This window comes from Pituophis catenifer, unplaced genomic scaffold (assembly GCF_029215685.1).
Source record: "Pituophis catenifer annectens isolate HBS135680 unplaced genomic scaffold, rPitCat1.0.hap2 SCAF_2, whole genome shotgun sequence".
Taxonomy (NCBI): Eukaryota; Metazoa; Chordata; class Lepidosauria; order Squamata; family Colubridae; genus Pituophis; species Pituophis catenifer.
The window spans coordinates 271702995-271730921 of NW_027256882.1; the positions used below are offsets into that span (position 1 = coordinate 271702995).

General features: G+C 38.8%; 1 protein-coding gene across 1 annotated transcript in view; it reads right to left on the bottom strand.

Annotated features, from left to right (window-relative positions):
* PARP8 (poly(ADP-ribose) polymerase family member 8) overlaps positions 1–27927 on the bottom strand; it is a 189171-nt gene that overhangs the window by 73275 nt on the left and 87969 nt on the right. Inside the window, exons 3-6 of the mRNA XM_070935900.1 lie at positions 19533–19570; positions 11931–12020; positions 8780–8850; positions 6082–6159 (exon numbers count right to left, since the gene is read on the bottom strand). Coding sequence (XP_070792001.1) covers positions 6082–6159; positions 8780–8850; positions 11931–12020; positions 19533–19570 — 277 coding nt within the window. The remainder of the gene's footprint in view (positions 1–6081; positions 6160–8779; positions 8851–11930; positions 12021–19532; positions 19571–27927) is intronic.

Below are 27927 nucleotides of genomic sequence, written 5' to 3' on the forward strand. Positions count from 1 at the left end.
TGCCAAAGGCGCATGGAACGCTGTTCCCTTCCCATCAAAGGTGGCCCTATTTTTCTACTTGCATTTTTTATGTGCTTTCGAACTGTTAGGTTGGCAGAAACTGGGACAAGTAGTGGAATTCGAACCGCTGAACTGCCGACCTTTCAATCGACAAGCTCAGTATCTTAGCCACTAAGCCACCGTGTCCCCTAAATATGCTGTTAGCCAGGGCTAAATTACCATTCAGGATTTCATCTTATTGTTGACATTCAAGATGTATGATGCCAAGAAAACCTTGAATAAGATTTCTTTAAATACCAATCTATTGGAATCTGAGTAGGAGACTTATATGATATAAATGGCTGTGACTGAAGGCAAAGACTATCAGTTGCTGAAGTTGTTATCTACTGAACTGCGTTGATCCACTTTTTCCCTTAGATACAGACCATTTCTTCCCATTTACTCTATAGCAACATTAAAAATTTGCATTGATTTTATTGGAGTCTGAATGTTTAGCTTTTAGATTCACTTACAAATTCCTTTAGGCTTTGTTGAAGCACTAGCTATAATGAAAGAACTATACAGTTGAATGGTAAATTGCAATACTCCAGACTGAGCTGGTAACTCTCTCTGTGTGTGTGAGAGAGAGAGGGGGGGGGAGGGAGGGAGAGAGAGGGGGGGAGTAGCAAGCAAAGAATTCAATAGTTGTGAACACCTGACAGCTGTTGACAACACTGCAGTATCATATTTTACAAAGCAACTCGATTTACTCAAGGCCATGGAACTCAAGAGAATGCATCTGTCCAAGTAAAAGACTTCTCTATAAGTATAGCTTATCTGGTTTTATTCACACTGAATTTTGATTCCCAAGGACACCTATACAGAAGGATATATTATCAGATTTTAATATATTTTCCTCCCTATTTGTGATTGAATCATTGTTTCTGTTGAGTGCGTCTAATCTTTGGCTCTCCAGGAATTGAAGGTATGTCTAACAATCTGCACATTTCGTCTCCCGCCCCCCCCAAAAAAGGAATAACCCTATAGAGAAGACAGAGCAGAGAAAACAATTAGCTCAAAGCATCTATGGAGATTCTCAATCACCCAGGTATTACTTGTCCCAAGGATGCTTTTCCAAAAGGTAATTGGACTATCTTGGGTTTTTTCCTTTGAAAACATTTCACTGAAATGTTCTTTCAAGGAAAAAAACCAAGAAAGTCCAGTTGCCTTTTGGAAAAGCACCTTAGGGGAAATTGTCCCAAAGTCATCGAATAGGTTTCTATGGCTAAAAATGAACCTGAATCTGGGTCTTCCCGCTTGTAGTTCCATACCTTCCATACTGCACATCTCTGTGCTGTAATGTGTGAATGGAAGAAGAGATTTGTTGCATTCAAAAGATGAAGAAAAATGCATGGTTTCATATCAAAGCCGTATCAGAGATTTTCTGACATAACAGTTCAACTGTGTAAAAAGTACAGCGGGACCAATGCAATGCTGGCAATGCTAAAAAGAAATAGTTTCTCCCCCATGTGTAGGGAGCCATACAGAATGCAGCAGTAGCAACTTTGAATGATAAGATTTCTACATCTATTCTTAGACAAATCTAAAGAGAGACACAACAATAATCTTAACATTTTTTTTTTGTCTCGGCAAATGCAAGTTTTGCTTTCATTTCCAGAAACATTATCATAATGAAAAGTGAAGTACTCAAAAAGATAAAAAAAATATCTCTTTTTTGTGCCTGAAAAAATTGTACTTAAAAGTGATGATCCATTAAATTGAGACATGATATAGATTTCTGGTTGTTGTTTGTGAAGAACAAAGCATGTTTCTCTGTAAAACTCTGTACAGGTGTCTAGCAGGAGAAACAAAACTATCAAAGCTCAAAGCTCTTTTCTTTCTTACCATCCCTGCCTTCTAATCTTTCAACTGATCGCAACCATTCATCTCAGTTCCATTAACTAAAAGCACAACACTTATTTAGTAAGAAAGATTGATGGATCCATCTATTTTGGTTCCTTATCACTTTTACTTAGCTTTGTTCTTAGATCCATTTAAACCCACTTCTACATTAATTACAATTTTCAGAATATGTTTAAATTCATGATTATTTATGTCCATTGGTCAATATATTTCACAGAAGGCAATAGTATAAAGGTTACCAGAATGATTATAAAAATCATATTACATGAATTAATTTGAAAGGTGGGCCTAGAAACCTATTTGGCAGAATTCTGATTGAAACGGCACAAGAGTTGATAGTGAAATATTGGAAATGCAATCAGGCTTTATTCTGTGAAATGCAGACAAGATTTTTGCATTTTAGTGGGTCACTTGAGGAATGTATGAATATGAAAAAATATATTGAACATTTGCTGAATAGAACAAAATGCATGATAAACTTGATATCCTTGGAGTACTGAATGCTTGATGTGAATAAAGAATTGAAATTTCTTACTGAATTCAATAAGAGCAATGGAGGGTGTGTGTTTACAAATTAAATGTTTAGCAAATGTTTCACATAGAACATAAAATAAGCCAAAACTGATTCATGTCCCTTTAGTTGTTTACTAATGGGTAAATGTGTAAGGAATGTTTTTGTAAGGAATTGTATTTATATTTTGTAATTTGTATTAGATGTGTGTTGGTTGGGGACTTGAATGAGCATGTACTTTTATATACAAATTATGACATGTTGTTGCTTGAAAATATGGTTTTTTTTGCGCTGAATGCTAGACTATATGACACTATGAACAATATAGAAATGAATATATCAAATAACAAGATAGTTATGATTGCAAGGAAAAATGGAGTGAACATTATGGGGGAAAAAGTGAGTTTTACGTGCTTTGATAAAATGATTACAAAGATGGATAAGCAAATAGACTAATATATTGTCTTGTTGTGAAGAATGATAGCTATGAGTAAGACTGTATGGAAGTGAAAATTTGGTGTGTCAGGAGAAATTTAAATGCAGCAGGGAGTGGTTATTTAAGAAGTGTGTGTGTCTGATAGGACAAGAAGAGGTACGGCCAAGAAAGAATAGGATGAGAAATGAATGAAAATATATGATCAGTTTGAAAGAAGTACTCTGAGGTGGTTTGGTCACATAGGCAAAATGAATTATGATCAGATTTTAAAAGTAAATATGTGAAGAACAGCGAATGGCATAAAAACGGCATAAGAAGAACTAAGAAAATTATGGTTTGATTAAGTTGTAAAACTGAGAAATTTAAGGACGAAGGCATGGTAGAAAAATCCAGGATAGAAAGGCATAGAGAGACCTATAATGAATGATGTTGGTGTAAATTAGATTTAACCAGATTTCCTTTCCTTTTATCTCTTACATTAATTAATTTTGATCATTACTTCTTATGGTTTTTCTGGATTTTATATAACATTGTTCAACCTGAAAAGGAATAGCATGACTATGCAGGCAAGTATCTGTCTAATCAAGAATCTTACTGAATTTAATGGAACTAACTTCCATTTACTTCCACATAAGTAAATATTAAAGGTAAAGGTTCCCCTCGCACATATGTGCTAGACGTTCCAGACTCTAGGGGGCAGTGCTCATCTCTGTTTCAAAGCCGAAGAGCCAGCGCTGTCCGAAGATGTCTCCGTGGTCATGTGGCCAGCATGACTAAATGCCAAAGGCACACAGAACGCTGTTACCTTCCCACAAAAGTGGTCCCTATTTTTCTACTTGCATTTTTTATGTGCTTTCGAACTGCTAGGTTGGCAGAAGCTGGGAAAAGTAACAGGAACTCACCCCATTACGCAGCACTAGGGATTCGAACTGCTGAACTGCCGACCTTTCAATCAACAAGCTCAGTGTCTTAGCTGCTGAGCCACCGCATCCCATCAAGTAAATATTACTGTTCTATAAATGTATTTTACTATTAATAATATAATATTTATTTGGTAATATAATGGAGCAGGATTTCTACAACAGACACTGTTTGAAAATCGACACTTCTAAGTTACATACTTATAAAATGCACATATGACATCACAATTTTGGGAAAGCTGAGGAGCCCAAAGAACAATTATGTATATTTTTATTTTATTATATTCCATTTGCATACAATCCTGAGAGGATTAAATCCAATTAATTCATACAAAAATTCCTCAAGCATTATTAGAGATAAGCATACATTTAATTTTCTTTCTTTCTTTTGGCAATTGTGTTTGTGTTTTACTATTAATTTTTTTTAACTGTTGAGCTACCTTGGTGGGTAAGTTCATTAATAAACTATGAATACCACAACTTTCCCAAAAGTACCCCTAAACAGAATTAGCAGAAAGGTAGGCTCAAACAGCAGCCTACAAAGAAAAAAAATCTATCAAAATATTGTTTCAATTTGACTTCTGAAGATTTGAGATAAGATGAATCTCTTGAAATGGACAAAGCCTTCACTATTTAATTCCACTATTGAAAAGTATCTTTACAAACATGTTCATGCAAAGTACAAAACGGAACAGATTTTCTTCTAGAAAATGAAATATATTCAGGAATTGGTAGGGCTAGAGGTACTCCTAGAGCAGGGGTCAGCAACCTCCAGCTCTGGAGCCACATGTGGCTCTTTCATCCCTCTGGTGCGACTTCCTGTCATTCAAAATATGCGTCACAACCACCAACCACCAGCACACGATTAATTGAGCTTTTCAACTCCCAGTAGGCCAACCATGGATAAATCCAAGAAAAGAAAAGTTTCAGAAGAAAACAGAATGTTTAATTCAACTACATATGCTAGTTTTTTGGCCGCTCAAGAAATAGTCAGGCACGGGAAGGGTTTTGTGGCTCCCGGTGTTTTCTTTTCTGTGGGAAACTGGTCCAAATGGCTCTGAGTGTTTAAGGTTGCAGACCCCTGTCCTAGAGATATCCAGGTCCCTAATGTCACGGAACAACAGACTCTGAATAATGCTTCTCTGAATGTTATTTTGTCATTCTACGATTCTTTGCTTACTACTTTCACTTATTAATATCTACAGAAAGTGTTGAAATGTGTTCCTAAACTGAAGTGTGATGGTCAATATATGAATTATCAGACACGTATACTGGTATTTTAAGATTCACATTAGGATCTTGAAGGATAAGAAGATAAAACACCTTTGGCTGACTTTTGATGAATAATTATTATTTATATAGAAAGTAGGCTTCCCTAATTTTGGATCATATACATACTTAAATTCCTAACATGCCCATATTATAACAGTAAAGATCAAAAGCACTGTAAAGCGTAAATATCACAACAGGAATCCAATTCATACTATCAACACTCTACCCTTTAGAAAGCAACTTGAGGACCAGCAAGTGTCTGGGACGGTAATAATAGAATAGAATTCTTTATTGGCCAAGAGTGATTGGACACACAAGGAATTTGTCTTTGGTGTATATGCTCTCAGTGTACATAAGGAGAATAAAATACATTCATCAAGAATAAAAAAATATTTGGTTGGAAATAGATTTTCTTTCACTGCCCTAAGCAAACATACACAAAAAATGCAATTCTGTAATACGGAATAAAAATATAAATATGAACTAAGAACCTAGTTTATAACAAAACCAAGACTACAGGGTTTTTTTGTACAAACTGCATAGGCCCCATTAGTGACAAACAATAACGATCTGAATATTGCAGTGATGCAATTAATTTTAAATGATAATTGAAATCCAACTTGGATTCCCTATAAGTTGATCTTTACCATATAGCTGATTTGAGGATTTTTTTCTTATGGCTACAAAACTACTGTTGCTTTTAGTATTTGAAGACAATCTCTAACAGCTGGAAATTCTAATAAATTGCTAGCTGTTTTCAGAAACCCTTTCAAATATAAATGCTTCTTCCTAAAAGAATAAGAATAAGCAATGCACATTCATTTGAATTATGAATCTGAACAGTTCTTAAGTGGTAGAATATTGTGAGCTATTATGGAAGTTAAGAATCCACCTTCATTGGGAAGATTACATGTTATTGTGTAATGGTAAGAAGAAAAAAAGAGAATTGCAGAGTAGGATATGAAGACTGTCCATCTTATTATGTATAGATTCAATATTCTTTTTAAATTTAATCTAGGTGACTGATAACTCTTGTTTACCTGCCCACCATAGTAAAACTCTTCTGAGTCATTGTCTCCTTCTGAATCTTCTTCAACCACAGTACCGTGTCTTGATTCCTGATTAGGAAAAAAGGAGAGAAACTAAGAGGGTTTTTCTTTGATTAAATGTGTGTTATACCAGGCTACAGAATACTCCAGATTCAAAAAGGAAAAAAAAAAAACATTTCAGAGTATGCAGCGCCGTAGCTGTAGCCTTTAAATCAATCATATTTTCCTCCAGAATTGCATGGCAGCTGCTCTATCTATAAATTGCTTCCATTTTTTCAGCAATGTTCACATTCTATAATCTAAGAGGTAGGTAGAGACAGAAGCAAAGACAAAGATAGTGGTACATAACTCTAAATCAAAGTTTGTTCATGATAGGGCAGTTTGATAGGGCAGTTTGGATCTAAAAACTAAAACAAATGGCTATGAAATCCAGATTAAACCAAAACGCTTAACATACTAAAGATTTTGCCTTGCAGGAATTGTCTGAATGTACTGAGGAATATAGTCATCACAAACGTTTTGCTGTAGTTCCTGGATCCGTTTCAAAACTTGTGCCCAAATTATAAATTTTAATGTTAAGAACCATGAGATCATTAAATACATTCATATAATTCAATTTGAATTAATTTAAGACAGATTTAATATTTGTCCGGAGACTCTGCCAACTTTCTTGAATACTGTGACCAGCGACAAAGACTAAAAGCTCAAAGTTATTTTTTACTAGGGTAGAAGAAAAATCTGTAAGTCAGGGTTGAATTGTGAAGTCCTTAGCGCACTCCAACCTTGGTTGTTTCCTTGCTGGTGCTTCGTTACTTCGTACAAACACCTTGATTTGATTTTAACTATATTTGCTTTTAATTAAATTTAAATTTAATTATCCTGTTTGCACACCTTTTTTCCCCAGAATGGAGCCTTGCAAATTATTCAAAGGTCAAATCCAAAAAGAGTTGGGAATCTCTCGCCTAGAATGACTTTTGGAAATCATTTTGTATACTACTGGCTATTAAATTAGAAAGCAACATAATCCGAGTCTACAATGTTCCTTCCATCAGTGAATATATGTGGAGGAAATGCTTATCTCTTGGTGTCCATGAACACAACTAACATGAGACAGCGATAAAAAGCTCTATTGCAAAAAATGTGAGCAATCTCATTTCTTCGGAAACTCTTTGGTAGGAATAAAATACAATGTTTGTAACCACAGGCCTTCAAGAAAAGCTTTAAGGCTCATTTATTTTCTATGACCTTCTGCTGAGTTGTGCTTTTTATAGAATTGTTAATGGTTGTCACTGCAACATTTTGGCTTCTTAAAATATTTTAGGCATGACAAGTTTGTTTTCTTGTTACATCTGTATTTTTATTAATTCTAATCTTCATATTTACATAGTTTTTATCTTTCGAGGGCTTTTTTTTTCCATCACAAAAGATGGCTTAATTTTAATAAATTCAAACTTATAAAATTAAAATAGCCAAGTAAAATATTTTGCATACTTAATGGGAAAATCGTGGAAGGAAAATATGTTTCTATTTATTTCTATTGAAATAATGTTTTCAGATTCTTCCAGATGAAATGACTGTTACACCCTACCAAATAATATGCAAAGCAATGAAATTTGCTGGCTAAGGTTGATTATGGCCACCAGTACAGATTCTTTTGGAAATAAATTTAATGAATTTGTGCAGAAAAGTTTAAGCAACCAATGACTGTTGGTCACAAGGACTAATTTTTACACTCGAGATCACAGATGCCTTTCATTACCAGTGGATAGGGAACAAGAAATATGAATTCTCTGTAGCCGATAGGTCTTTTATAGGCACCTAGTTGAGTCTAGGCTTTTGATGCATGATTTCAATGACTTTGTAACATTTCCATTTATTTTTGGATCATGCAGTCTTACTTACCAAACTGTCAAGCATGGATGTACTTGGATACAATTAACAATGACTTGTGTGACATCACATCATCATGCAAATGATGTGACTTATGTAGCAGATGTGTGTCCATCAGTACATAATAAAACTCATACTGTAATTCTGGCGTCATTGTAGTTTCTTACAACTGAGACTATTATCAAGATTTCTTAGTCACATGAAATTAGGGCACATACAGATTCCAGCATGAAAGTAGTCTGTTCACATCACAGAAGTAGTTTGTATATGATTAAAGTAGGATACACATAGTTCCTGACTGATGACGGTAATAGAGCCTGCCTTAAGTCATGATTATCATAAAGCGGATCACTTATGTGACCAACTTGATTTTGCTACCTTTATTTTGCGTAGTCATTAAGCAAACCACCATGGTCATTAAATGAATCTGTAGTTCTTAAACACATTGTTCTCAAATTGGGGTTACCAAAAAACAGAAGTAAATGATAGTTTTCAGCAAAAAAAGTCGTAAATTGTGATGCAAACAATCGTAAATGCAGGATGCTCTCCAAGTCCCCCAAAATGTGGTCATGTGATTACAGGTGGGGGGGCAGACATTGGAACTTTGGGACCAAATCTAAGTTCCTTTAGGGAAGTGCCTTTTGGGGGCGGGAGTCTGCCAGAACTTTAAATGGTCGCTAAGTGACTAATCATAAATTGAGGACCACCTGTATCTTGGAAGAACCCAGTGCTGATTCCCTTTTTGTCCTGGCACTTGGAAACAAGTATTATCATTTAAAAAAAAAAAAGAATACGGTACCTCTCCATTTTCTCTTTGTAACTTTGACTTTATAAACAAACAACAGTTGACATCATTGGTTTTTCGCAATTCTAAAGAAAAGTAAGAAAAATGATAACATTAGCAGGTGAAATATACGTAGATACTTGTTATCCATGAGAAGCTTTACATTCTTGCCCTGGGGCTATCAGAAATTTGAGACATAGTGGGACTAATGATGATCTGTGTGACAGTGTATTCAAAATGTCACAACAAAGAAGGTTCCAACGATCTAGCCAGCTAATGTTTTCAGAAGCATTTTCGTCAGATGTGTACGTCAGTTGCCCTAACAAAAATTTTCATCTTGTATTTTTGCAAATCTCTCCTTTTGTTTGTCCACCAGTTTCTGCTGACAGAAAAAAGTACTTCTAAGAAAAGTTGCCATCTCATCTGAGTTGCGTATTTTAACTCCCTTTCATGTAAGAGTTAAATTAAACAAATGTAACATGACCTTTTATTTAAGAGCAAAATACTGGTTATTTATTTACTTGTATCCCATTATTTTTTTACAAAAAGTCAAGGCAGAGAACATATCCAAAACACCTTCCTTCTCCTATTTCCCCACAATAATCTTGTGAGGCGAGTTGGGCTGAGACAAAGTGACAAAGTTACCCAGCTGGCTTTCATGGCTAAGGCAGGTCTTGAACTCATCAGCTCTTGCTTTCTAGCACAATGTTGTAACCACTGGATCAGCCTTGATAAGAAGTCCAAATAAAACAAAAGAGCACCGTCTATGTTTACTGGGGATAGACTGAGTCATCTGAAATCATTTAGCATCATTTAGCATCTTTAAGTAAGTGATCAAAGGACTGCTCTACTATAAGGATGCTGCATTTCTCTGAAGCCATTATCTTGAAAGAGGAAGGTGAAGACTAAATGTATGTATATGGATAACTAAAAAGCTACTTCTCAACTATCCAGTCAAGATCTGATGTTTTAGTGCTTTACATTCTTAAATTTGATTACCGTACTTTTCGGAGTATAAGACGCACTTCCCCCCCACCCACCCAAAAAGAAGGTGGAAATGTTGATGTGTCTTATACACAGAATACAGCCATTTTTGGCCTCCCGAAACCCCACCCCACGTGTCTCATTTTCGCCAAAAACAGGCCCATTTTGAAAGGCCTGCAGAGTGCTCCTGGGTGCCAGGACGCACGGAGGCTAAAAACCATTTTTTTTTCTTTTTTTCCTCTTCAAAATCTTGGTGTGTCTTATACTCTGGTGCGTCTTATAGTCCGAAAAATACGGTAATTTTTTTTTTTTTTGACCAGGAGTATAAATATGACTCAGTTGAGGGAAGAGGAAACGATGAGGAAGATAATGCCATCATTTATTTTCACCATTGTCCTACATCCCACATCCCATGATGTAGTGTCCTTGGGCACCCAAAGTATGTTTTTCCGACTCCAGCTTGAGCTTCTGCACCTGTCCACCTTCCTCAGAAAATTCCCTGCTTCTTAGCAGCAGTGGAAGGAAAAAACAACTCTAGCTCATATAATGATCATCTGGACTTTACAGCCTGGGTAAAATGTGCTTCTTCTTGGCCCCTCATTCCTCCACAAGCTAAAAGGAAGATTTGAAAAGACATAAAGAGTGTCCAGCTATGGTCTCTGGGGAAAGCTTCAGAACCTCTGAAGCTTCTGCATCCACTGCTTAATGTTTCTGCTTCTGATTACAGCCCACAGAAGCACCTCTTGGAAATTACCAAATAATGGTTGGCTTTAAAAGGGAGGGGGAACTACTACAACATCACTCCCACCAACAAAAAACTAATGCTAAGTTAGGCAAGCTTAGAAAAGAAAACAAGTGAAAAGATATGCCTACATCCTGGCCAAAAAGATAAGAAAAATTAACCCACATCTCCATCCTTAATCCAACCATGTTTGGTAACATATGTAATGATGTTGCCTGTAAAAATTTAAAATATGTAATTTTAGCCATCAAAATACTAGTCATCTTTTCAGGTAGTCCATTCCATACAGATCATAAAATGTTCTAAAAGTCAAGGTTCCAAGTAATAGATCCATTGCAAGCAAAAACTCTTGAGTCAGATGATTTCCTCAAAGAATAGCTTTATTGGAAATATATTGGCACATATCTGGTGAAAACAAACTCTGAGGGGTCCCTTGGTTTTCACCTAATTAAAAGTAAAAGTTTTTCCCTCAACTCCAAACAATCAGTCATGTGGCCCAATCAATGCAGCATCCGTGATCTGGTGGCATCACTTCCAGTGGTGGGTTCCAACCGGTGTTACCACCGGTTCACTTCGCACAAGCACATTGAATTTCAGAACAGCTGAGGCATGGCAATCCGCTCTGCCGCGCCTATCAGCTGGACTAAAAATGAACAAATATAGGTAGGTATAGTGCAGGGGCGGGTGGGAGGGCCCAACTGATGGTCAGAGCGAACCAATTTGTTCTCACCTCACCCTCTCCGCTACCGGCTCGCCTGAATCAGGGAGAACTGGTAGCAACCCACCACTGATCACTCCTCCTTCCAGGTGTGAGAACATCCTTGGTTCCCAGGGGAGAGTATTTTATTTTGACTACACAACCCCAACTATCTCTAACCACCCCTCTCTATCCCTCAGCTCCAGTGTGGCAGCACTGAAGCTCCAAAATGGTTTCGGCCAGATCAGCTTCAGGGTTGACACTAAGGGGTCTAGAAGAATGTGAGGTCCTAATGACCATTTTCTGTTTCCAGTTGTTTTATTTATTCAAGCTTTTTTCTAAGCCTCATCTGCCAATAGCTACCACATGCCCTGCTACAGCATAGGAATAAATAAATTCAGTCTTTTTGTAAATCATACAAACCAATGGGTAGAAAGAATAGTTACCATGCTTTCCCCAATCTAGTCTCCTCCAGACCTATTAAGATTACAACCCTGAGATCTCTTAGCATTGCTGAGAGCTGATATACAAGGGAAACAAAGGGTTGTTGACAGTTTTGTAGTTTAACAATCCATTTTTACTGTGGCATTAGGTGTGCTCTCTTCTGCACTGAGCAGCCTTAAGAAATATTCAACATAACTTCCTTGACTTCAGAAAATTGGTGAAATTGGGTGTAGTCCACCTGTAGGAGAAATACACTACATTCTGCCCAGTGTAAGAAATTAAATGATATAAAACATCACCTGTAGAAATTCGGTGGAAAATTACTGGAATTGGCTCTGTTGTAACTAGTACATCTTCATCATTATCTGAGCTGGACACATAGGTGTTATCTGCAATAAGACAAAGAAAACACTACATTTAATTTACACAGAAGCCTCTAAATCTTAAGAATGAGAACAAGAGGCAAAATGCAAGCAACCAACAAATATCAATATTCACAGGTCTCATGGACACCAGATTGTGGCACAGCATTAATAAGCCAGAGTCAAAAGGGCAAGTGTTGCTTTGCCTCTGATGAATTAATGATAAAAATGTACTCAATAATCAGTTTTATGGGTCTAGGCTGTAATCCATAACCCACTTAGTCAAGGCCTTAAACTATTTTTTTAACTGCTCATTGATTTTCAGTCCCATTTGGAAACCTGAACATGCTTTTTCCTAGCCTATTTCTCTTTCGTTTGGCAACCATTAATTTGCTTAACCCTTCAGGCTTTTAGAAAAAAAACAAAGATGCCGATTACCTTTTATTTACTTTATCTCATCTCCATGAGGTCATGAACAGTAGTGGGCAAGGGGCCATTATTCATCATTTGAACCTGGTTGTTGAATAATAAAGTTGTATCCACTTCCACACGAACCACCGGCTGATCAATCAGGTAGTGGTGGGTTGCTACTGGTTTGCTCCAGATTGGGCGAACCAATAGGGCGGTGGCGGGAGGCTCCTCCCACCCACTTGGACGTCTCTCCACAAGCGCAGAAGCATTGTGTGTGTGAGCGTGCGCGCACGCCCACAAGTGAACTGATAGCAACCGGATTTGAATCCCACTACTGCAATCAGGGCTTCATTGTGAGAGATAGAAAACTGAGTAGGTTTTGTTATAACTCACTGTTTCTCAAATTTGGTAACTTTAAGATGTGTGGACTTCAATTCCCAGAATTCCCCAGCCAGCGTTGCTGGGAATTGATGTCAGCACCCCTTTAAAGTTCTCAAATTTGAATAGCTCTGTTCTTCTTTGTAACTCAGTAAGCTCAGACAGACTATTTATTGGCTAGCCATTACTTCATGCTGTTACTCATTGGAACATACTCCTTAAACTATAATGTCTCCTAAAGGAGTCATTGTGTTGTGTATTGTATTGATTCCCAGTAATGGAACTTTTAATCTTTGCACTGTGTATTGGAAAGCTTTTTAACTTTTTTTTTTTTATTTTAGAACATTGACTTCTTTATGAAGCATATATTCAGTCAAGGGATGCAATAAGAATTCTAGAATATCCCTGCAGTGTGTATTGGAAGAAGGGATTGGTGGTTGTAGAAATGACTCAAAGGCAATTTCAATGCAAGCTTTGCCAGAAAAATCCCTTCAATGGGGAATAAAGCAAAGTGACTCCCATTCGCAGAACTCATTCTCATCAAACAGAGATAAGGAATAGCTGTGCCTCAATTTTTAGCAGAGGCAGAGAGCTTTATCATCATCATCATTTTGCAATCTACCCTGACTATATTCACAGACAACACACATGCATTTTACATAGATGTATAGAACACATGTGTGTCTCCCTAGTTTTACCTGCAGTGATAATAATATAGATCAATGGTTTCTAACCTTTGTGGCTTGGTGGCCCAGCTGGGGGGGACAGAAAGGAACTGGGCCATGTGAGCGGCACGCTGCCATGTGTGTGTGTGTGTGTGTGTGAGTGTGTGTGTGTGTGTGTGTGTGTGTGTGTGTGTGCAGCTCAAACTGTATGAACGGTGGACCAGTGTGCATGCATATGTACCCACAGCTCGACTACAAATGCAGATGTGCATGCATGGGCATGCACGTTGGCTCGCTGCTCATGCGAGTTGAGCTGCAAGCACATGTGTGTGCACACTGAAATACCGCTCGCATGGCCTAGTTGTGAATAGGCCATGGCCTGGTATTTGGGCTGCGATCTGGATTGGGGACCCCTAATATAGATGGTATGTGATCTAAGGCAGGGGTCCCCAACCTTTCGGACTTCAGGGACCACTGAATTCATAATTTTAAATCCCATGGACCACTATTATGAATTGCCTAATGACTGGCTGGGTGGGCGTGGCTAGGTGGGCATGTGACTGGGTGGGCATGGCCAACTCAATGTCACTCACATCGAGGGGCACCTCGCCAGCCTCTACTCACCCCTCCCCTCCCAGCCACTCCTCCCCTGTCTGCCCGGGCTCCTTAGGGCCCCAACAGGAAGCAGCCACCACAAGAAAGAGTTGGCAAAACAGATGGCTCAGTTCAAACTGGATCTGACCGAGAAGGAGGCTCAGCAGAAGCACCTCAGTGACGAATCAGAGCATAGGCTTTCCAAGCAGAAGGAAGACCTGCGGGAGTGCAAGGCCAGGTACTGGCACCTGGAGGCTCAGCGGACTGAGATGGTCAGCCAGTTCCAGGCCATGATACAGTCCCACTGGAACAAGGCCCTCCGGCTCTTCCACACCAGTGGCACTTCCCTTCTGCCCAAAGCCCCACACCAGGAGGTTGAAGCAGACCCCAAGTTGAAATTTTTGCCCCCCTCCAACCCACACAAAAAGACCCCGAAGGGGGAGACTCTATGCAGCAACACAAACATTCATTGCATGTATCCAGCCCAGGGGACGTAGTTTGAGGACCCCTGGTTTAGTGCAATATAAAAAATGCAAATAATTTTTCTGCGGATCACCAAAATTTTCTTGCAGACCACCAGTGGTCCACAGACCACCAGTTGGTGACCGCTGATCTAAGGGTATGGTTATTTTAATTGTATATTTATTTGAATGATTTATAGAGATGTCACAAAATCATTGGTTATCATTTCCCCATCTGCAGCCATCAAGAAAATCCAAATTTGGTGTTTATTAATTGAATGTGTAGGCATTTGCTTGTTGTTCACTCATTTATTCTTCTTCCTAAGTGTAATTTTCAGCTGATTTTAAACACTTGGGATAACTCCAAATACTACGTTTCTCTATTTAGCATGTTTTCTAAAACCTACCCTGGATAAATCAATATTCCTGCCCTAGTAAAGCTGTCATTTTGGGGACAATTATTGATCTATTGAGCTGCTTAATATGATCAGTTAGCTTTTGGGTAAAAAATTATTGAGGGACTAGACTGAGCAGGAGGACCATTTGGCAGGGGATGTTAGATTTAAGAAGGCTCACGTTACCTTGGTGCCATAATATCTGATATTTCATCTCTATTTACAGTAACTACTGTAAATAGAGGACCCCTTGGAGGGTAGAGCCGAGGATTTTGTTCAATATCTGTATGACAAAATCACTCGGATTCGGGAAGATCTGGACTCCGACTGGGTAGTCTTAGGGGGAGGGACTGGGGCAGGTCTTGAGAATGTTATCTGGGATGAGTTTGATCCTGTGACCCCTGAGGACGTGGACAGGATTCTGTGTAGACTGAACGCGACCACTTGTTTATTGGACCCGTGTCTCTTCTGGTTAGTGCTGGCTTCTCGGGAGGTGACACGAGGCTGGTTCCAGGGGATTATAAATGCTTCGTTGGGTGAGGGTGTCTTTCCTGCCGCCTTGAAAGAGGCGGTGATGAGGCCTCTCCTCAAGAAGCCTTCCCTGGACCCGGCAATGTTGGTAAATTATCATCCGGTCTCCAATCTTCGTTTTGTGGCGAAGGTTGTTGAGAGTGTGGTTGCGCAACAGCTAACCCAGCACCTGGATGAAACGACGTATCTGGATCCGTTCCAGTTGAGCTTCAGGCCCAGGTACAGCACGGAAACGGCACTGGTCGCGTTGGTTGATGATCTATGGAGGGCTCAGGACAGGGGGTGCTCCTCTGTCCTGGTCCTGTTAGATCTCTCAGCGGCTTTTGATACCATCGACCATGGTATCATGCTGCACCGGTTGGAAGAGTAAGGGGTGGGAGGCACAGTGTTGCGGTGGTTCTCCTCCTTTCTCTCTGACCGGTCGCAGTCTGTGTTGACAGGGGGACAGAGGTCGATCCCGAGGCCCCTCATATGTGAGGTGCCGCAAGGGTCGGTCCTCTCGCCTCTCCTGTTCAACATATATGTGAAGCCGCTGGGCGAGATCATCCGTGGTTTCGGGGTGGAGTACTATCAGTACGCTGACGACACCCAGCTGTACACCCCGGATCACCCCAACGATGCCCTTGAAGTGATGTCCCAGTGCCTAGAGGCCGTACGGATCTGGATGGGGAGGAACAGGCTTAGGCTCAACCCATCCAAGACCGAGTGGCTGTGGTTTCCGACGTCCTGATATAGTCAGTTGACGCCATCACTGACTATTGGGGGCAAATCATTGGCCCCCATGGAGAGGGCTCGCAACTTGGACGTCCTCCTGGATTCACGGCTGTCTTTAGAAGAGCACTTGACGGCCGTGACGGGAGGATTTTTCATCAGGTTCGCCTGATTCGCCAGTTGCGTCCCTTTCTGGATCGGGACTCGTTACGCATGGTCACTCATGCCCTCGTCACCTCCCGCCTGGACTATTGCAATGCTCTCTACATGGGGCTCCCCTTGAGGAGCACCCGGAGGCTCCAACTGGCGCAGAGTGCGGCTGCGCAGGTGGTAATGGGAGCGACATGGTGCTCCCATGTAACACCTCTCCTGCCCGAGCTGCACTGGCTCCTGGTGGTTTTCCGGGTGCGCTTCAAGGTTTTGGTTGCCACCTTTAAAGCGCTCCATGACTTAGGACCTGGTTATCTACGGGACCGCCTACTACCACCAATAGCCTCCCACCGGCCAGTACGCTCTCATAGAGAGGGACTCCTCCGGGTGCCGTCAGCCAAACAGTGTCGACTGGTGGCCCCTAGGGGGAGAGCCTTCTCTGTGGGGGCACCTACCATCTGGAATGAGCTCCCCCCGGAGATACGGAGGATTCCGGATCTGCGCACCTTTCACCGTGCTGTGAAGACCTTTTTATTCCATCAGGCAGGCTTGGCCTAATCTCTTCCTTCTTTTTAATATGTAAATTTTAATCTGTTTTTAAATTATTGGGGTGTTTTAATCTGTCTGGGCCAAAATGATTTAATTTGATTTTATCTGGTTTTTAAATTTTTTGTATCTATGTATTTTATTGTTTGGCTGTTCACCGCCCTGAGTCCTTCGGGAGTAGGGCGGTATACAAATCAAATAAACTAAACTAAACTAAACTAAACTAAACTAAACTAAACTACACTTTTTCCTGTACCCATCAAAAGAAAACAGGCACTTTTAGTCCCACTGTTATTTAATCATTATTTAAACAATTAGGTAGACCATTTAATCAATCTGAACTTTCCCTCTCCTAAAGGAAGGAAAGATGAAGGATAAATTTGCTAACATCTTATTATACACAGATCATGCAGCTATCCTGCATCCTGTAGGTCTCAGAAGAGCCTTCAGGACCCTCATGTAGTTCTTACAAAGAAGGAAGTTGGAAATTAATTATCAAAACCCAAAAAATTATGAACGGTTCTTTAGGAGAACTAAATTTCATGCTGGTAAATATATGGGCATAATTGAACAGGTGACATGTTTTAAGTAATTGGAAGTAATGTTTCATTCATCTGGCATCAGATCAATGTATACTATATTTCTATTCATAATGTCCACATTCACAGCTCTCATGCATTTTATGAACCAAAGATGGTAATTACATTCCTGCTGCCACAAGATTTTTCATGTAAAAACATTCCCATGCATGCGCCAAGGACATGCTTATTATTTGTTTGGTTATGTGCTGGTTTTGCTGGTGTGTATATGCTGCTTTAATATAGAAGGACTTTGAAGGTTTCTATGTCCCTCTTTCAGCAAGAAGATTGAAAAGAAAATGAAAAGTAGAGCAACACAATAACCATTACCAATTACGACAGCCTATAAATTAGATCCTATTCTTGATTTTAATCTAGCAGAACAGGCTCAAGCCACATTTTTAAGAGGAGATTCTAGGTTCCATGCAGTATTAGAAATGCTTTCTTGTATTTTGAGATTTTTATGGTAAAAGTAGAACCGAAACCAGGGATAGTTTTATTTAAATATTGGTGACAATTATACTATCTCCAGGTAGGCTTCACCAGCAGTGAAATGAATTTACCTTTGCTACCGGTTCGGGAATGTGAGCATGCACGTCTCTTCTGCACATGCGTGTCTCTTCTGCACATGCGCAGAGCCTTCTGCGCATGTGCAGAGGTTTAAAAATGGGACATAATGATGTCCTGGTGGGTGAGCGGAGCCTCCCGCCACCAGCGCTACCGGTTTGTGCGAGCCGGATAGATCCAGCTGGATTTCACCGCTGTGCTTAACCCTCTAACTTTAGAGGTGGTTTCCAATTTAATATGGAAGAGAGCTGATTATGATGAAACTGATACATTTTAGGGCTAATGTCCTATTGACAATAATACAAATACACGTGTGTACGTGGAGGGGGGAATCGGCACAAAAGACTTGAAATGCACAGGCTTCCTTCTTGATGTCAAGCCTTTTGGCCCATGAACCTTCAGATAGTGCTGGACAGAATAATTCTCCTGCATTGTTTCCCCACCCATTTTCATTCAATTAGATGGAAATTGATACATACATTTCTCTCAAAAAAAGAGACTTTGATCAAAATTTTTATGGGAGGGAATGTGATGTTTTTGTGTTCTTTTACGAAACTCCAGGTAAGTCCTGGACTGCATTAAGTCCTTTATCTTTCCTTGGATTTGGAATAGGACAACTCGCCATGGCCAACTTTCCGCAGTCAACTCACTGCTGCCAATTGCCGTGGGACAATTCAACCATTTTATTTAATTATTTAAAATAACTACATTATTTTAGTTTCTGTCGTTCATATTCCATTTTATCCTTGCTTTTGCAATCCTTTCTTTAATGATTTTATTCGATAGTATGTAACTTTTGTCCCACGACAAGTTTTCCTGTGGCGAGTTGGCTGTGGCGAATTGGCCACTATGAGTTGTGGCTGTGTCCTAGACACCATTGCCATTCGCCAATTCAATTCAATTTCAAGGGATTGTTTCAAAGTAATTTCTCCCAATGAGCTATTTCAGCCCAGAAAACAAGGGATGGAGTGAGGGAAAAATCTCCAACAACAAAAAAACCCAAAACAAATAAACCCCAATGTTACTAGGAAGATCATCCTTTATTATCTCCAACAAGGAAGGAATCTCAAAAACAAAAGCAAATGGGGTTTAAGGGATCAGACTCTTAATCACTCTGAGAAAGAATGCAGAAAAAACAGAGCCAAGGCAAGAAAACTTCTAAGAAATTGCAAGGCCATTTTCAACACAGTTTTATTTTTAACAATCCATGAAGACGAGAAATTCCCTCTTCTTCAAAGACCACATTGGGTTGGTTTTCCCCCTTCCCCCTTTTGCCTCTGTGTGGTTTTATATATCCATATAAAACTCTGATTCACATTAGCTATTTATATAAAAGCCTTTAAAAAAAAAACCAGGCAAACTGCATTCTTTCCCAGATGCACTGAATTCTTACGTTCTCACCCTGCTTAAGAGTAGAAGGCTAAAAAAGAGAAAATAAAAGGTGCAAATGAGGTGGCTAATGAAATGTGATTATCATGGAGGTGATCCCAGGGCACAGTAATGGAACAAGAAACCTCTTTTACTGTCAGCAGCATAGAAAGTCACACTTTACCTGGGTAATCCTCAGAGACGTGCACCGAATAGGATATGCTGTTAAAAAGAAGAAAAGGATAAAGAATAACATAAGAGAAGCAGGAGAATAATTGCACTGCCCACATTTATTTACAGATTTTTGACAATCCAACAAAGCAGTTACTTTACCAGATTTTAAAGGACCTAATGCAAAATAAAATAAAAAATAACCCAACATAACAGGAAAGTTCTTCCAGATTTCCCTTCTACTTAAAGAAGTACCTCTGTAATATAAAATTGCATTTTGGGAAGGGAGAAACAGGAAAAATGAGAATCAACACTGCTCAAACGTCCAATTTTTGCAGCATTGCTTCCTGTTATCTGTCCCCATTTCTATTCTGAAAGGAAAACATAATACATCTGCAATGTACAAATCACTTAATAAATTCTCTCTTAAGACTATTTAAGAAGTTCTTTAGGGTTACACCCCTAATTTAGAAAATGGGGTTTGCCTACTGCAGACTTTGGAAGAAAGACTGCAATCTATTTTATGCAAGAATAATTTGATGTATTGCTGATAGTATCAGTTGCTTAGCATCTTCAGGGTATTATTATTATTTTGACCAAATGAAGAAGCTATTTTGAAATGTGCATGGGATCATTTTTTAAAAAAGATTCACGCCAGTTCTTTATGTAAAAGTGTTCATCTATGAGCTTAGTCTTCTCTAATCATTTCAGGAATAGCCATAAAACAGAGAACCTCCTCAACTTCAGAACAGTTACAACAATCTTGGACAAGGTGCTTTACTACTCATCCAGATGCCATGCCCCCACAGGTCACACAATCGCATTTCAGATGCATGGCGAGTGACTCATATTTATGACTGGCTGCACAGTGGCCCGCAGTCTCGTGACCATGATTTGTGATGTTTTTTGCTAGTTTGAGTGTTTTTTGCCAATTTCCACCCCACCCCCCAAAAAAATCCATTCGGGAAAATAGATTTGTACCTACAAGCACGTAATTCACTTAATGGCCACAGTAAAAAACTGTAATAAAATCTGGTGCAGTCACATCAGCACCTCGATTACCATGACTTACAACCAAAGTTTCAGGCTAGTTATGGTAGTAAGTCAAGGACTACTTTTATTTGCAAAAGTATAAACTGTATACTTATGTCCCAAAGGTGCTTTTTCAGGAGGCAACTGGATTTTCTTGTTTTTTCTTTTGAAATGTTTTGCTTCTCATCTGAAGTGAGGGGCCAATTCTATTTTTTTTTTGTTTTGTTTTGTTTTGTTTTGTTTTGTTTTGTAGCTTCTTTTTGCATTTAGTGAGGCGAAGGTGGGAATGTAAGTGGCAGGCCTCTGGGATGCAAACCACTATCCACTGATAACCATAATCCTTCTCCCCTGCACTTAAACAATAGCCGCAAACCAGGTGTGAGGGGATGGGAATCTTGTCAGGTTATATGGGTGGGAATGGAGGTTATTTGCTTCCCAGAACACTTGGTTCCATCGCCACTTATAATTTGTTTTGAAAATGTGGTTTTGAAAACTGATCATTTTGTAGCCAATTTTTGTCAAAATGATCAAAGAGTTCATAGACTACACAATCTTGATCTAAATCAATATGTTCAGAGCACCCTTACTAAAAAGTTGGGAAAGGCCATTGAGGTCATTTCGCTCACTGCAGCAATCCCATTTAAAGCCTTCATAGCCAATGTTTATTCATCTTTTGTTTGAAGATAGTTAGAGAAAGGGAGACCATCAATTTGCTAGATAATTAATATGCTATCGAAGTATTCTTACAGTTAGGCCATTTTTCCATAGATGTAATTAGAATTTGCTTTCCTTATGACTTATTTCCACTTATGATTGCATGACTATAACTTTGTTGCTTGTATCCTTATGATTTATATTGAATTATAATATGTATAATAAATGTATCCTTATGATTTATATTGAATTATACAATGATTTATCATTGTTTCCTGATTGCTGATTTGTACCCTATAACTATCATTACGTGTTGTACCTTATGATTCTTGACAAATGTATCTTGTCTTTTTATGTACACTGACAGCATATGCACCAAAGACAAATTCCTTGTGTGTCCAATCACACTTGGCCAATAAGGAATTCTATTCTATTCTATTCTATTCTATTCTATTCTATTCTATTCTATTCTATTCTATTCTATTCTATTCTATTCTTCTATAGAATTTGCTTTCCTGTTCCTTAAAAATTCTTCTGCACTCTAGGATGGTAGAAAGAAGGTCTGGCTCTCTTTAAAGTGACACATCTTTAGGCAGGTGAAGACTGAGACAGTATCTCATGTTCATTCTCTTTTCTCAAGAGTAAATAGACATTATAGTTTTCCCAATCTCCATTAATAGGTCTTCGTTTCAAGAATATAATGGTGAAAAGAGCTTCATTGCAAACGGCTCCTTATGTAAGACTGTTTACTCCCCTAGTTGACACACCAGAATAATTCATTAATAACAGTAATGAAAATAAATATGCCTAATCTATTTAAATTTATTTGCTCAGTGAGAATTTTCAAAGATACAGACGATGTTAAATCAAGAATTGCAAAAATTCGCTAAAATTTGCAATAGCTTTTCTAAATAACACAAATTATATGGACTGTAAAATTGATGATACCCACTCTGTTTTGCCTAAAACTGCTGACTCTTTCTGCATGGGTTCTTATACAGCTGCTGGGTGCCACCGTTTCCTATTTTTGCTGTTGTTCAGACTTGTAATTGCTTAGTTGGAACATTGTGCTTACTTGTGTGTGTTTATAGAAATCCCACAGAATTCTATACGTTAAATATCAAGAAAATCCATTTTGTTCCCCTATTTCAGTACCTTAATCTCATCGATGCTTTCAAAAATGAAAGTTACTTGCAGTGATCATTTTAAAGAGGATGGGTTTTTCTTCTTCTATTAATAATATTCTGATTCAATAATGAAATACAGATGCCCCAAAGGCATGGGCTGGGTTCCCCAGCGAAAAAGTCATATCGCTTCCAATATTAAAAGCCATCAGTAGTAGAAAGCACTGGTAGCTTTATTTTCCATCAATCGGTTTAACCAATTCATTCAGATATAAAATTGGGAAATCATTCCATTTTCTAGGGGAAAAAAATTCATTGCTCATTCTGCCCTATGAATAATGCTTGAAACAATTTTCAAAATATCTTTGTACACACTTGGACATCAGCTAAACAGACAAGCTATGTTGCTTGCAAAGGATTCCAATTCAGTGCAAAGAGCCAGACTAGATGATCAGGCTTTAAAATGGGACAATTCTACAGGTAGTCCTCAACTTACAACCACAGATGAGCCCAACATTTCTCTTTCTAAGTGAGACATTTATTAAGTGAATTTTGCCCCATTTTACGACCTCTCTTCCCACAGGTCTTTAGTGAATCACTGAAGTTGTTAAGTTAGTGACATTGTTATTACCGTATTTTTCAGAATATAAAACGCATCTTTTTCCCTCCTAAAAGGGGGTGAAAATTTAGGTGCGTCTTATACACTGAATGTAGCCCCGCCCACCCACTGGCCCCCATCCTTTGCCCTCTGCCTCCCAGCAGTTTACCTCCTTGCAGCAAGCAGCAAGAAGCTCCTTTCAGCTTCAGTACAGCCTAACTAGCACAAGTTGATTGGATCAGCCTCCCGACTCTCAGCTGTTTTGCTCTCAGCTGTTTTGCTGGGGCCTCTGCTGCTTGCTGCAAAAAAGTAAATTGCTGGAGCAGATTTTTTTTTTTCTCCTTGTGCTAATCAAGCTATGCTGAAAACGAAAATGAAAGTAAAGCAGGCTATTTGCTGTTTGCTGCAACAAGGCAAAATTGCTGGGAGGCAGAGGCAGATTTCTTTTTCTTATTTTCCTCACCAAAAAAGGTAGGTGTGTCTTATACTCCAAAAAATACAGTAAGTGAATCTGACTTCACTTAACTTTGCTGATCAGAAAGCCGCAAAAAGTGATCACATGACCCCGGGACATTTGCAAGCACCATAAATATGAATCCGTTGCTAAGCCTCTGAATTTTGATCACATGACCATGGAGATGCTGCAACGGTCATGAGTGTGAAAAAAGATCATAAGTCACGTTTTTCAGTTCTGTTGAACGGTCACTAAATGAACTGTTGTAAGTTGAGGACTACCTGTATTTCTTTTCTTGATAAAGAACTCAGTATCAACATCAGTAAACAAATCCTGTATGGAAATTTCCCTAATCAGAAAAAAATGCTTTGTAACTAATGTTATTGACATTATTGGTTCTACTGGCCCAACCAATAATGGTTGGGCCTGTAGAATCTCTCATAAAGTATCATACAATTTATTTATAGTCCAACTTACTTCATAGTGAAAGCCTATCAACAGCATGAGGTCTCACAAATTTGACATCATAGCTCTAGTACAGGGGTGTCAAACTTGCAGCCTGTAGGCCGGATGCATCACGTGCTGGTCACGCCCACCCCATATTAGCAAAAGGGGGGTGAGTCATGATATGTCACATGACGATGCGAGTTTGACACCCCTGCTCTAGTACAAGGAGTTGAGTAAGTCCTTATTTTGAGATGGTACAGAGTGAAAAATATAGCATATTATGTTATACAAAAGAAATACTTTGGCTTGACTGTTTGAATGATAAACTGAAAGAAGATGGTATAAAATATATGAACAATCAGTCATGCACTGAAGATTACACATCTTCATCTTTCTTACAGATTTCTGAGTGATGCTTGGGTGCAGAGTCAAAGGCAATAAATATTTGCATTTTTCACTAAGAATAATTCTCACAGCTAGCTCATCCATGTGACTTGACCACAAATGAGCTAAACAGCAAATATCATTTGTAAATTGATGCTTGAATTAGCTTGCTATGCAAACAAAGCGGTGGCAAGACTTTGCAATACTGTCACCTATGGCTTTGCAAAGTTTCCATTTCAAAACTATCTCATAGCAGATTTTCTTTTACCATGCTATATATTGTATTGCATTCCTAAGTCATTCATTCAGATACTTGTCAAATCAAAAAAGTCTTACGAATGCACTTGAAAGAGTTGGTAGAAAAAAGACAAATGTCTAAAAATCTTGTAATGCAAGTGATCTTCTTGAAAAAAAGTGAGAGGTAGGTCCAGGAGTGGGCTTCAAAAATTTTAGCAAGGGGTTCTCTGTCCAGTTGCTTGGTGGGCATGGCCATGGTGGGCGTGGCCTAATCAGCCTCCTGCACCACGGCAGGGAGGGTGTTTTTGCCCTCCCTGGGTTCCGGAGGCTTTCCTTGAGCCTCTGGGAGGGCAAAAATGGCCTCTCCAGGCTCCGGAGGCCCTATGGAGGCTGGAAATGGGGGCCTTCCCAAACTTCCGGTATGCCTGTTTTTCACCCTCCCCAAGCACCCTGCACTTATCTGCATCCAAAACGGGCCATGTGGGGACTCCTGGGAGGGGCGGGGTGGGTGGGGCCAGCCAAGAGTGAGATTTGAGGGTTCTCCGAACTGCACAGAATCTTAGCTAGAGGTTCTCCTGAACCCCTGCAAACCCCCAGCAGACCACCCCTGGGTAGGTCAGATATTGTTGTATGGCTCTAAACCTCAATATATTCTGCCTCTGTAAAATATTTAAACATCATTTATAACTTGCTTGTCTACTAACTGTATCTAAACAAGGCAGGGTGGATTTGATTTAAATTGAGTTGATTTAAATCACAATTTAAATCATGATTTAAATCACTAGTAAAAAGGCTTGATTTAAATCAACTCGATTTAAATCATAATTTTTAAAGAGCAACTGTAATCTTTGCTACTCCTTTGACCCACTGTTGACTCACCGATAGTCCCAGTGTTGCAGAATATACAGCCTTATGCTACATAACTAAGCTCCATTTCATGCTGAATAAACAAAATTATTTATGTATCTTAAATAGAAAACTATCTTACGATAGATTTTTACCCCAAAAGTTTTTTATTAAAATAAATTCGATAAAAATAAAAAAAAAATCCGATTTAAATAAAAAAATCTGATTTTTTTTATTTTTTTTTAAAAAATCATTGATTTTTTATCCACCCTGAAACAAGGATATGTTACTGTATAATTAGCAAGAATAAATCTCTAGAAAATAATAATACAGACAAAATTGAATGGTGGAAACGCCTTCAAAGCCATCACCACAGGAGCTAATCCTGTGACAAGATACAATGCTGATACAAGAGGCAAGTTGAACTGGACAATTTGGACCAAAAAAGAAGAAAACTGATGCCTATTCACTAGGCATTACATCCTGGTAGTGATATTGATTGATTATACAGAAATAGAGGCAGAGGTTTACTTCCAAGTCAAACTGTCAAAAGAAGAAAAGCATGCATTGAATGATTATGTCAAAGACAGCCAAAAGGAAGCACTGATACCAGTTAAAAATTGGATTTATTGAATGTATTGGAAACAAAACATGAATATTGAAATAATGTAATAAAAACATAACAAAATGCTGGCAAGGAAAAGTATTACATGGTCAATTTCTACAAAAGGAGCTGAGGTGGCGCAGTGGTTAGAGTGCAGTACTGCAGCTACTTCAGCTGACTGCTAGTTCAGTAGATCAGTGGATCAAATCTCACCGGCTCAAGGTTGACTCAGCCTTCCATCCTTCTGAGGTGGGTAAAATGAGGACCCAGATTGTTGGGGGCAATATGCTATTTAGTATACTGTCTTTGGTGTAAGCCGGCGAGAGTCCTCGGAGAGTGGGCGGCATAGAAATACGAATAATAAAATAATAAATAATAAAAATAAATAAAAAGTTCAAGGACAAAATAGATAAAGATAATACCTGGCAATGGCTTACAATGGAACAAAAAAACTGAAAGCTTGATTTTGGCTAGCCAAGAGCAAACTATTTGAATTAATGCAACCAAGGCCAGAACTGAAAAAAATAACAAATGATTCAAAATACAGTTTGTACAAAGAAGCAGAAGAAACAGATCATATGTTTAGTTCATGCAAGAAGATCACACAAACTGATTACAAATGATATAACATAGCTGCCAAAATGATTCACTGAACATCTGTAAAAAAAATCTTATCCTGTGCCAGAACTGTAATGAAAAATTGGTGGGAACATTTAATTGGAAAATGAGTAGGTTAAAATATTGTGGGATTTCCAAATGCAGATGATAAAAGTCTTTATATATATAATTGTGATTGAACAGAAGAAAGTGTGGATACTTGAGATGCAATAGCAGAGGACAGTGGAATAGAAGAATTGGAGAAGATTACATCTGAAAACCAAAGTTGAAAGATTATGGCATAAACCAGGTGTAGTGCTTGTTGGCACACTTGGATTTCATAAAACTTCACAATACAGCACAATACAGCCCGTGACACAATCAAGTTTGACACCACTGGTCTATGCATTGCAATCTGTGCATTGACAAAATTTCAAACTGTCATCATTACAACAACCTAGAATCTTGGGAAAAGCTCAAAGGCTTTGTTGTTATAACAATAATAAGGCATTCAACTCCCATCGTATGATTGGATAATCAAGTCCCCAGAAATAACAGGAGTTAGTAGAAACATCAGGAGCTTTGTGCAAAGGTCAATGGCACAATGAGTTGCTGGTTAATGGCAGTAAACTGGGAGAGATTAATATCAAAAGAGGAATCTTTCCAGAAGACTCATTATCACCACTACTGCTTGTCCTTGTATTGAGTCTTCTGTCAACAATCCTGAACAAGTTAGGCTATTGTTATCAAACATCAAAAACATCTGCCAGGCTATTGTGCCTCCTTTTCATGGACGCTGAAGCTGTATGGAAAAACACTGTCTGAAATAGAATCCCTGCTTAACACTGTCTATATATAAAGGAAAAACATTGCAATGGAATTTGGTCTGGGCAAATACGCCACCCTTAGCATCAACAGAGGGAAAAGATTGAAAACTGAAGGGATCAAGATGCCCTGTGGAAATAATACCAACAATCTGGATGAAGAAAATCACTACAAATCCCTCAGCATCCTTCAAGCTGACAACTTGAAGCACACTGAAGACAAGAAGAAGCTTAGAAGTGAATACATTATGAGAGTAAAGAAGAACTTAAAGTCCAAACTTAAAGGAAGAAATACCATTGGCAACTAACATCTGGGCCATTCCAGTCATTAAATATGCAGCTGGAATAATGGACTAGACTCAAACAGAACTAAAAGTCCTGAATAGGAAAACCAAAAAAACAGTGACAATGAATCACTTTATCCACATAGCAATGTTGATAGAGTCTACTTACCAAGGCAAATAGTTGGGCATGGAATGTTGCAACTATACTGAACAGTTAAAGAAGAAAAAAAAGAAAAATATCTGAAGGACAGTGAAGATGCACTGAAGCTAGAAGACAGCAACAGGCAGCAAATGCTGCCTGTGCAAAGAAACTGAAGGTAGTC